General features: G+C 37.4%; 1 protein-coding gene across 1 annotated transcript in view; it reads right to left on the bottom strand.

Moving 5' to 3' along the window:
- The window catches only part of VPS4B (vacuolar protein sorting 4 homolog B), a 32,840-nt gene that overhangs the window by 6,961 nt on the left and 13,310 nt on the right, over nucleotides 1–12,569 (bottom strand). The window contains exons 4-9 of the mRNA XM_005586521.4: nucleotides 11,594–11,661; nucleotides 7,917–8,036; nucleotides 4,421–4,577; nucleotides 3,926–4,074; nucleotides 3,127–3,208; nucleotides 987–1,206 (exon numbers count right to left, since the gene is read on the bottom strand). Coding sequence (XP_005586578.3) covers nucleotides 987–1,206; nucleotides 3,127–3,208; nucleotides 3,926–4,074; nucleotides 4,421–4,577; nucleotides 7,917–8,036; nucleotides 11,594–11,661 — 796 coding nt within the window. The remainder of the gene's footprint in view (nucleotides 1–986; nucleotides 1,207–3,126; nucleotides 3,209–3,925; nucleotides 4,075–4,420; nucleotides 4,578–7,916; nucleotides 8,037–11,593; nucleotides 11,662–12,569) is intronic.

Genomic DNA, 12,569 nt, shown 5'->3' with positions numbered 1-12,569 from the left:
AATATTTAAAAGATATTAGCTATTACTAGTTTTACTTTATGAGATATAAATGCACCAGATTCTGCTCAAAAATATTCTAGATGTGTCAGAAGCAGCCTGACATCTATACATTTAAGTTTCTATACTTACATCAAAATAATACACAAATACTTCAAAGCTCATTTCACAGGAAAATTTAAAACACATTAGGATGATTAATAAGGCCTTTCTTTTTTTAAGACAGGCTCTCACTATGTCACCCAGGCTGGAGTGCACTGGTGCAATCTCGGCTCACTGCAAACTCCACCTCCTGGGCTCAAGTGATGCTCCCACTTCAGCCTCCCAAGTAGCTGGGAATTACCGGAGTGCGCCACCACATCCAGGTAATTTTTCTATTTTTTATAGAAATGGGGTTTTGCCGTGTTGCCTGAGGCTGGTCTTGAACTCCTGAGCTCAAGAGATCTGCCCACTCCAGCCTCCTAAAGTGCTAGGATTACAGGTGTGAGCCACTGCACCCAGCCAATAATGGCTAATAAACTTTATTGAAGAACTTGTTTCAGTGACATAGAAATATGTCTATTATGTAAACCCACTTATTGTATTATTATACAACACTGAAACCCTCCCAAATTCTTTGAAGACAAACCAATGATGATCTTGAAACTTGATTTTAAAAATATAGGAAAGGGGCCAGGTGCAGTGGCTCACGCCTTTGGGAGGCCGAGGTGGGTGGATCATCTGGAGCCAGGAGTTTGAGACGAGCCTGGTCAACATGGTGAAACCCCGTCTCAACTAAAAATACAAAAAATTAGCCAGACATGGTGGCACACGCCTGTAATCCCAGCTATGCAGGAGGCTAAGGCATGAGAATCGCTTGAACCTGGGGGGTGGAGGTTGCAGAGAGCCAAGATAGTGCCACTGCACTCCAGCCTGGGCAACAGAGTGAGACTGTCTCAAAAAAAAAAAAAAAAAAAAAAGATAGGAAAGGATAGATAAAAATGACTTACCTTTTTAAAATGAGTAGCTGACTGTACTTTCCTAACAGGCTGCATAAGTGCATCACGTACAATGATACTTATATCTGCCCCTGAATAACCATCTGTCTTCTTCCCAAGTTCCCGAAAGTCTGCTTCCGTGAGACTGTTCTGAGTGGTCCCCAGGTGCAGTTTAAACATTGCTGCTCGGGCATGGGGTTCCGGCAAAGGAATATAAATTCGTTTCTCAAATCTTAAAAGAGAAATTACATCAAGGAAATATTTAATTGAAAATTAGGATATTTGCAAGGAGAAACAGATACTAAGTTAAGTGGGCATGTATGTGCCAAGGTTAAACATATATATTTCGGTTCAAGGGAGAACATCCAGAACACATTAAAAACAAACAAATAAAATCAAAATAGCCTGGGAGCCAGTTTGGAGTGGTTGAATACTTCGCGCATGATTTTTGGGTTATTTTGGCCACAGTGTTCATATGTCTGGAATTCATGAAATAAAAAGAGGTCCTACAGGATTACAGTTTCCCACAAAATTGTACTGTGAACTCTTGATCAAGGGACTAATGATTAACAATATAAAATAGAAGTAGAGATGACACAGTAATTCTCTACATTCAAAATAGAATTAACTCACAATCTTATAGGATATACATTACACAAAATGTCCACTTTAATGAATACATCCAGAACAAACAATCCTATATTATAAAAAATAAACACTATGTTTCATTAACAATAATTTTGCTTGCCTTCTTAGAATGTATTTGGAGATAGAGAAGCAGCGATGAGGGATAATTTAAGTGGTCTGAGCAGACAGTTTTTCCTCCAGGTAACTCTCTGTGGCAATGAAAAGAATTTTAAGTTTCCATTGCCTCTAGAGATGGGTGCAGAATAAGGCAATTTTCCAAAAATACCCTGCACATTTCCTTTCTTGGTACTGGATGGTAAGCTAGCATGCTGGCAAATCATCAAGTGAATGGGATAAAAGTGGCAAAAACTGAAGTGCTAATTTTTACCATACAAAATAAATGAATGTACTAGGGAACTGTGAAGAGTGAAAAGTGAAGAGTCCATATACCTTTCCTAGAGCTGAAGTTTTATTTTCAACTTAAAAATTAGATAGATATATACACACACACACATATTTTATTTTTGAGATGGAGTCTCACTCTGTTGCCCAAGCTGGTAGTGCAGTGGCACAATCTTGGCTCACTGCAACCTCCGCCTCCTGGGCTCAAGCGATTCTCCCACCTCAGCTTCCCAAGTAGCTGGAACTACAGACAGGTGTGTGCCACCATGCCCAGGTAATTTTTTTGGATTTTAGTAGAGACAGAGTTTCACCATGTTGCCCAGGGTGGTTCTGAACTCCTGAGCTCAGGCAATCTGCCTACCTCGGCCTCCCAAAGTGCTGGGATTACAGGCACGAGCCACCGCACCTGGCCTGACATACATTTTTTACTTAAAAAAAAAAAAAAAAAAATCTTGGCCGGGTGTGGTGGTTCACATCCGTAATCCTAGCACTCTAGGAGCCCGTGGTGGGTGGATCACGAGGTCAAGAGATCGAGATCATCCTGGCCAACATGGGGAAACCCCGTCTCTACTAAAAATAGAAAAATTAGCTGGGCGTGGTGGTGCGTGCCTATAGTCCCAGCTACTCGGGAGGCTGAGGCAGGAGAATCGCTTGAACCTGGGAGGTGGAGGTTGCAGTGAGCAGAGATTGCGCCACTGCACTTCAGCCTGGCAACAGAGCGAGACTCCGACTCTTACCTGGTTATCTTACTCTGACTTATAGAATTGCCATTTTGCTAAAATTTTATATGAATGGTTTTTACTGAATTGTCAAACTATGTTTGTAAATTTTTGAAGCATCAGTGCCCACCAAGCTTAATCAGAATGAAAGGTAAACATTATGTAATATATTTTCTAATATGAAAGACTCAAGTATGTGGAAATCTTGTATATTTGATAAAATAGGGAAACAAACAAGCAAATAAGCACCCTTCTCCCCCTCAAGGCAGGGGAGCGACAGGGTTAGAGTACACTACAAATCTTTTGAAAAGTTGTTAGAATGCCTCCTCACATGACAAAAAGGGAATTATCATCTACTTGTTACATCTGCGGTGAGAAATAAGACATTTACTGTATTATCCTACCTTCGCCTAATGGCAGAATCCAGAACCCAGGGTATATTTGTAGCTCCCAGAACCAAAATTCCATCATTGTCTACACCAACCCCTGCATTAAAATAGGTAATGCTTTAATTAATTTGTCATTTTGCTGTTCTTTAAACCTCTTCCATATATTCTGTTAAGAAATGTGATGCTTTACCATTAAAGTGCCTCATCTTGAGGGTCTTTGAAAAAAAACTGTATTTAATCAAATATCACCTTACAGCAATATGATCCAAATTCACTATGATGCAGGATGATGCAAATGTAAGCATCAAATCTCCCAGACTGTGGACAAATACTATTAACATTCATTTCAAAATATTTCTTGAAATATTTCATTTGAAGTCTACATATTACTTTTACTGAAGTTGCTGCTGGTACACTATAAATGAATATATTAAAACTCTTTTCTATTTATGTCAGTGAGTCCTACAAGATAATTACAACTGAGTAAAAATCATGTATGCATATGGAAGACAACGGAATGAAACATGGCAAAATGAAACAGTTTGTTAGAATGGAGAAATTCTGCTTGAATTTTTTATTAGTTATAAAAACTGTTATAAAATAAACAAAGACGACTTTAAAAATTAGTAACATTAAATTAGCCAGGCATGGTGATGCGTGCCTGTAATCCCAGCTACTCAGGAGGCTGAGGCAGGAGAATCGCTTGAACCCGGGAGGTGGAGGTTGCAGTGAGCCGAGATTGCGCCACTGCACTCCAGCCTGGCGACAGAGTGAGACTCTGTCTCAAAAAAAAAAAAAAAATTAGTAACACTACCTTGCATTTGCACTAGGAACTCCGTCTTAATTCTACGTGCGGCTTCACTTTCGTTTTCACTTCTTGAACCACATAGAGAATCAATTTCATCAATGAAGATAATGGAGGGCTTGTTCTCTCTGGCAAGCTGGAATAAATTCTTAACCAGTCTAAAAATAAATGAAAACTTTAAGTGTCTAAAAAATAGTAAAAGAGTAAAACAAAGCAATGTATCAATATTACACGAACTGTGTAGATTAAAAAGCCTAATCATGTTTCAGGTACAGAAAATAAGAATGCTACAACTGGATAACTCACTTTGATTTACTAGGTTGTACATATATGCTATCTTTTCCCACAAAATAAATTCTAGATTAGAGACTGATTTGACAGAGAACTGAGTACTTACATTACATCACTTCTCTGAATATCTATGAATGATGTAAGAAATCTATTAAGGACTGATACAGTAATTACAGGCAAAGAAAAAACTTTAAAAATTGATTTACTACTTACTTTTCGCTTTCACCTAGCCACTTAGAAACAAGATCAGAGGAAGATATTGAAAAAAATGTTGAGTTGTTGGCTTCTGTTGCTACAGCTTTGGCTAAGTAAGACTTTCCTGTTCCAGGCGGCCCAAATAATAGGATTCCCCTCCAAGGTGTTCTCTTGCCTAAAATTTACATTTAGAAAAATGTCACAAGAATTTTAACACTTAATTGCAGTTACCACTGACATCATCTATACGGAGGAATACTCTGAAAAGATTTTCACTCTAAACCTGTAAGGATTAAAACAATATTTTAAAAATAAATCAATCTAAGGTATGTCTTAAATGTATTTTGTTTCTTCTAGAGACTACTTTATCAAAAACACACTTACATAACATAAGCCTTCTAACAGGAAGTACATTTGTTTGCTCATTCATTCAACCAGGATGTATCAAAACCATAACATGTGCACAGGCAAAAGGATTGCTGCCCTGCATGGAGTCTATAGGGGAAAAGAGTTCAGTGAAAAGGTACTTTCTGATCATCCACTGTGTGCACAGCTTGATACCAGAATATTGTACAAAAACTACACCCGTAAAAAATGGGCAGCTGGAAGAGATTTTCTTTCAATATTTATGCTCTTTAGAAAAGTGAACCTAACAAAGTTTGGATGACTTATGAGTTTCTGCTGAATTCTTGATTCCACAGGAAAGCACAGGTTAGTGTTACAGGTAGCAGACTTCCTTTTATTTTTTTTGAGACGGAGTCTCACTCTTGTTGCCCAGGGTGGAGTGCAATGGTGCTATCTCGGCTCACTGCAACCTCTGCCTCCTGGTTTCAAGTGATTCTCCCGCCTCAGCCTCCCAAGTAGCTGAAATTACAGGCGTCCGCCACTATGCTTGGCTAGTTTTTGTATTTTAGTAGAGATGGGGTTTCACCATGTTGATCAGTCTTGAACTCCTGACCTCATGTGATCCACCTACTTCAGCCTCCCAGAATGCTGGAATTACAGGCGTGAGCCACCGCGCCCATCTAGGTAGCAGACTTCCATGGTTGGGTAACAAAAAGGTGATGCTACCTTAAATCCTAGTTTTGCCAAAATATAACCAGTGAATACATCAACTCTTTGTGCCTCAACTTTGCTAATGAGCAATTATAATTCTGCCTAAAATAAAACAGGCTGGGTTACAGCTGGCAGTAAATTATCAAACATACATTTAAAAAACTATGGCCGGGCACAGTGGCTCACGTATGTAATCCCAGCACTTTGAGAGGCCGAGACGGGCAGATCAGCTGAGGTCAGGAGCTCGGGACAAGCGTGGCCAACATGGTGAAACTCCGACTCTAGTAAAAATACAAAAATTAGCTGGGTGTGGTGGCAGATGCCTGTAATCCCAAATACTAGGGAGGCTGAGGCAGGACAATTGTTTGAACTCGGGAAGTGGAGGTTGCAGTGAGCCAAGACCTCGCCATTACATTCCAGCCTGGGCAACAAGAGTGAAACTCTGTCTCAAGAAAAGAAAAAAACAAACAAACAAAAAACTGCTAGGTGCAAACTATGGCTGTATACACAGTATCTGCAAAAGGATGATACGCAGATGAGTAATACTACTTCACTTAACTGTTATGAAAGCAACTATTACTTGAATTTCATTTTCTTATTTCAAATGTATACATTTACAAATCAGTGTCTAAGTATGGTACATATACCACTGGTATAACATGAAATACTTTTAGGTGGTATACACTTTTTAATTTTTTAACGTGTATTAGGAAAACACTTTTTTCACTTATAATAGGCACAAAGTCTTTTCAATAACGTTACTAAGTAAAAATATGTGAGATGATTTAAAGTTCAAATACAGGCAAAATAATCTCTGGTGTTAAAAGTTGAGAGAGAGATGACCTCTGGGGAGGAATGAGGCAGAAGGCTCCTGCCAGGTCCCTAGCAATGCTGTTATTTCTGGATCTGGTTGATGACACTGGCATGCTTGCTTTGTGATAACTAAGGAAGCCCAACACCCAGGGGCTCCTGTATGTCTCTGTATATTTATGCTATGCTCCAGTAAAAATGCTGTTCTAAAAAAATAAGCAAAGAAAAAGTAATGGTACACATACATGGAAAAATTCATGAAGATGATACATAAACGACTTATGTTTGAGAAAAACTGGTATAAGTAATATACCATAAAATGAGTTCAACCATATTTTTGTGCTTTTCTAGGATTACGATGTCAACTTTTATGCTGTTAGTTTCATACTCCTGAAGTTGGGTTGTAAACTACACCTTGAAGTTAGGTGGACAGTGCGTGACCTACTGGCTTTTTGCTCTTCATCACTGCTCTATATGATACGACTGTCTGGACTGCTCAGCCTGAGGCCTACATTACAGATTTGCTGTTGACATAAACCAACATGTTTATAAAAGGAAAACCTCTGTCTGACCGTCAGATTGTGGGTGTGGCCATATTACAGACACAGACTATCAGTCACAAGAAGGATAATATAAAGGAATGGTTTAGCACAGACATATCACTTACTGCTGGAACTAGAACTTGTAAGTTTCCCCAGATGGTAGGTCAGCAATATTCTCTTCACAGTGATAATGAAATGTTGTTTTGCTACTAGAGGATATGCACTTCCTCTGAAGCTGTTAAGTGATTCTTACCTCTCATTTTAAGAAATGGAAATACTCTTTAAAAATTAATACATAACCGGCCAGGTGCGGTGGCTCATGCCTGTAATCCCAGCACTTTCGGAGGCCGAGGCGAGAGGAACACGAGGTCAGGAGATCGAGACCATCCTGGCTAACACAGTGAAACCCATCTCTACTAAAAAATACAAAAAATTGAGCTGGGCGTGGTGGCGCGCACCTGTAGTCCCAGCTACTCGGGAGGCTGAGGCAGGAGAATGGCGTGAACCCAGGAGGCAGAGCTTGCAGTGAGCGGATATCGCACCACTGCACTCCAGCCTGGGTGACAGAGCAAGACTTCGTCTCAAAAAAACAAAAAAATAATATATAACCACTGCAAAAATTCAGATGAGAGTCAAAAGTAAAAATCTCCTATAATCTTATCTCCTAGGTATACATTAATATTTCTATGTCAATCCAATTATACTTACTTCTCAGCATACACATTTAACAAACATGGAATCATACTATTCAGTTTATAACTGCTTTTTGATCTTTGTAATAGATGTGGACATTCTTCAATAAAATACAATGCAGATTACAATTTATTAATGTAGATGCACACTCTGTTTTACTGAGGGCATAGTATTCTATTGCATGTTGGTGAATTACCCTACTGGTTGACATTTAGGTTGTTTTTCAATATATATACAGCAAATATGGATATGTATAAGAAATAAAACATCTTGTATAAAGATAAATCACCACCTTTTAAGAGTCACAATTTATTTAAGATAATTCATTAGTGACAAGAATGACAATGCTTCGCCTCAGTCATCAATGAACTTTTACAAACTCATGAAATAAAATTATTTAAAAGTTATGTCACCTGTAAAAAGATGAGGAAATTTAATAGGCAGTATCACAGCCTCTTTCAGTGCTTCTTTGGCTCCTTCAAGTCCAGCAACGTCACTCCATTTCACATTTGGTCGTTCTATAACAATGGCACCTAGAAAAAATTATGTTATCTTTAAATTAAGAAAGACTATTTCACCAAAGTTAGAAAAAAACATGAAATAATGATGTTAAGGAAATGCATTATAAAATTGTCTGGGAAAGTTTTATGTACTAACAACCTTTTTGAAATAGTGTGAGGAGGAAGCAGGTGTTAGGGAGAAGTCAATAGGACTAGGAACCAGGTGGATGACTAGATCACCTGGGGCATGTTTCTTTACCCTTCTGTTTCAGCTTCCTCATTTGTGAAATGAAAATAATATCATCTGCCCAAACTACTTAGATAGGTTGGCGCAAAAATCAAATGACATAATGAATATTAGAGTGTTTGGAAAAGCACCAAACGTTCCGTAAGTTGGTTATATTTGAATACATTGATTTTGGGGTATCAAAAGTACTTGTTCTACCATTTCTCCTGTTAACCAAAAGAAAAGGGGATCTAATCCTCTCCTCAACCACTGAAAAAAAAAATATGCTTAACAAATTTAACTCAAGATAGGCAGATAGACAGAAGGGAGAAGGAAAAGGGGAGAGGAAAGGAAGGAATGGAAGCAGATGATGGGAAAGAGAAAATATACCCCTGCAGATTTGCAGTATTTTCCTAAGATTTGCTGAAGTTTCTATTTGGCTGCTAAACAGATCTATTTACAACTTTTGTTAATTAACAAAGTTAACTTACATGGAAGATTTAGCTTCTCAATGCAGTATATTTAAAAGCCAAAGCAATTACTGCAGTAAGAGTCCAAGAAGGATGTCTTTTAATATAGCCTACTGACAAATTTTCTAGTTCTCTTTTATCGAAAGCTTTTCTAATTTTCTAGAATATGGAAACTGTTCCACTATAAAAGATGAAGCAGCCTGTTCTGAGATGGCATGCACTTAGTTGTCTTAAGTGTAACAGAACACCACCACTTACACAATCTATTACTTTATGAAATCAGTTCTACTGATTGTTTCTCCTTGTTAGGAAAGATAATCTGTTACTCTAAGACTAGTTACTCAGCAACTTCCCTAAATTATGAAAATCTTCAGCTACTAGATTAAAATTAAATGAAATCATAAGCATTTTGTATTACAAAAGTTCAGACTACTATAAAGAAAAAAGTAAATTCACTTCGTCTTTTTTATGTTTAAGATTAGTAATCCTAGGATTTCATGTCAGTTAAAAGTAAACTTATTTTATATATGTACACCATCCGACTAACTCAAGATTTTCTGCTATAAATTTTAAAAATATGTCATGATTTGTTTTCATATATAACTAATACTTTTAAGTTAAAAGGTGACTTTGGAATGTTTACTGATAATCTCATACTAGACATGGTTTGCAAAACTAAAAAGGGGGGGATAGGACTACTGAAAAATGCTAACAAATGGAATGTACTTCAGTGATATAAATTTATCCAGTCTTTGACTATACTATTTATTACACTAGTATATTATTTAATCACAAAAATTCACTGAATAAAATTAGCTAACAGAAAACTCAAATCACAAACCAATTCTTAATTTTAACAAATATACCCTTCATATCATAATCTAAAACAGAAGTAAAAGATTTAAAATACTGTTCAAAAAACAAGGAAAAATTCAAAAAATATGTAATAGTATGAAATCCAGCAGCAAACCATTAAAAAGTAGGAAAAAAAAAAAGGATATTCAAACATAAAAGGCTAGGACTCCTTTCATATTCTATTTCATCCCAAAATTTCAAATACATTTCCTCATTTAAATGTTTTAAGTATTTGGTTTTTGTTTGTTTGTTTTACATTTCTGGCCCTTATAAGTGATATGGAATTTAGAGAAATCCCTATTAAAAACTGGTTGTATCGGCCAAGAGCGGTGGCTCACAACTGTAATCCCAGCACTCTGGGAGGCTGAAGTGGGCCAATCAGTTGAGCTCGGGAGTTTGAGAGCAGCCTGGGCAACATGGCCAAACCCCATCGCTTAAAAAACCAAAAAAACTCAACTTAGCGGGGCATGGTGGTGTGTGCCTGTGTTCCCAGCTACTTATGAGGCTGAGGTAGGAGAATCCCTGGAACCCAGGAGTTTGAGGCTGCAGTGAGCCATGATCGCGCCACTGCACTCCAGCCTGGGCGACACAGTGAGAGCCGGTCTCAGAAAAACAAAAAAGAAAAAAAATGTATCTTTTTCAAAATTAAAGATATACAACTGATTTTTACCTGGGGCAGGAAAACAAAACCAAAACCAAAAGAGCAGACAGAAAAAGTATCTTGCTTTACAACTGGAATAAGGCCACTTGGCACAGACCACAGGGTTACCCAATAAATGCCAACTGAGTGGGCAGTACATGCCAGCAGTTTCAGGTGGTGGGGACACAGCAGTGTAAACTCAAGTTTTCGCTCCTGGACGACACCTACCACTGAGGTTGTTGGCACCTAAAGATGTTTTCTATCCTCATTACCTGGTCTGTTGTCAACATATTATCCTACAGTGTTTTCCTAGACATCCCAGTAGGGTAGGCAAGACAAAAATATTACCAAAACGGAGACACTAGTATAGCAAGGCTAAAAGTTTGGTTAAGGTAGGTATTTTCACTATTCAGTAACTAAGTCTGAACCTATAAAATGGAAATCCTTTCCAGTTATGCATTCTATTTGGTAAGATTCAAATGAACAAAATACATACTACCATCGGGTGAGCAAAAAATTCAATCTGCAAAATTGTTAGATAATTTATTTCAAAGAATAATCAAATCTCAGCAACTAACAAAGCCAGCCAACAAATAGATGCCTTTTTAGATAAACAGAGCTACCATTTATTGAGTCCCTAGACTTCGTCAGATATATTAGGTAGTTTTTACACTGTCATTAATCTTAAAAGCCCTGAAAGGAAGTTATTGCTTATTTCTATTTTACAGATGAGGGACTCTGACTCTGAGAGGCTCAGTCACTCACTCACAATTATAAAGTTTCTAAGTGGCAGACCCTTGAACAGAATGAAGATCTGAATGGAGCCAAAAATCTATGTCCCCTCGGTTATGCCACTACGCTATAGCAGAACAGAATTTAAGGGCTTCACAGGTGTGGAAGGTAAACACAGAAAGCTTAAACACTTAAATGTAAACAGGAACACTGAAAAGCAGATGAAGAGCAGTTAAGAAACAAAATAAACTATCAATAAGTGAGCTACAGCAATGGCAATAAAAGCCATGTGTAAGTCCTAACTTCTGCGCCCCTCACAGTAGTAAATTTTAATACCATCACATTTTGCAGTGTGCTAAGAGTATAAATGTTACCTTCCCTAAAAGGGGGCAAATAAACAAAATCAAAGAGCAAGTGGACTGAGAGCCTTTTAAAAGCAGATATGAAGCCAACAAAACTTTTACTATATAAAAAAGGCCAAACCATGATCCTAGAGGGCAAACCCTAAAACACACTCTAAACAAAGCCAGCACATGACTACTGGGAACCAAAGCCAGCTCTTAAACTTCATTTAAATACAGAGGGAGAACAAAAACAATTCAAATAGACAATTCACTTTGAGTCTTTTTAATAGGATAGTAAATTTAAAAATGAAATCTAAAGCAACCTTGAAGTTGATTCTGTAGTTTCTTTTTTTCAGGATCATCAGATTCTCCTTCCCCATCACTGTCATTCCTAATAAAAAGAATTTAATATATTCAAATGATCACTCATTGCTATCAAATAAGGCAAAAATGAAGGAAAAAATAACCTGAAATATTTGTAATTTAAGTGGCAAAATCAGACATTTACATTAAAAGCTATGCTTACTTAAAGAACGTAGTAAATAAAATAGGAAGCAGGCACGTTATCATCAATAGAGAATCATGTAAAGGAAAGGGACAAAAAGATCAGAATGAAGTCAGGAACTAGCTCCAAATTCCCATGACATATTTAGGTATGTATTAATTCATAAATGCATGCCCCACACATCACTCCATGAAGGATTCAAGATGAATTACAGAAGAGTTGCAAGCAACAACAGTGAAAACATCAGGACTGGGCAAGATATAAATTAGAACAAGAGGTCATATTAGGAGGAAAAAAATCTGGAACACTAATTATCTAAGGTACAACCCTTAGTCTGGGGGTTCCAAAGGACAGAGGAAGCTTCTTGAGGACAATGAACTACACTCAAAAGAACAAGTAGGTCGATCGAGGCATTTCATATCTAGGAATTTATCTTGAGGAAATAATTTTAGAAAAGTTCAAGGATTTGACCATAAGGATAATCACACACACACCGTTTGCAAAAAGGGAAAAAGTAACATATTATAGGGACTAGCATATGACAGGATACATTGCAACATTTAAAAGCGATGTAGGAATAGTTTATTGGAAAAATGTTCCTGATACAATGTTAAGTATAAAAGTGATAAAGCCAAAAATAAGGCATTATATCATTTTAAAAACAATAACATATAAAAGGGGATAAAAGCATGACATATTTTATGCCAAAATGGAATTGCCTTGGTTATCATAGGATGGTGGGGCCGTGGGTGAGGCAGACACTGCAAAACAGATTCACTTGACACTCACTTGAA

This window comes from Macaca fascicularis, chromosome 18 (assembly GCF_037993035.2).
Source record: "Macaca fascicularis isolate 582-1 chromosome 18, T2T-MFA8v1.1".
Taxonomy (NCBI): domain Eukaryota; kingdom Metazoa; phylum Chordata; class Mammalia; order Primates; family Cercopithecidae; genus Macaca; species Macaca fascicularis.
The sequence above is the reverse complement of the archived record's forward strand: the minus strand, read 5'-3'. Positions and strand labels throughout refer to the sequence as shown.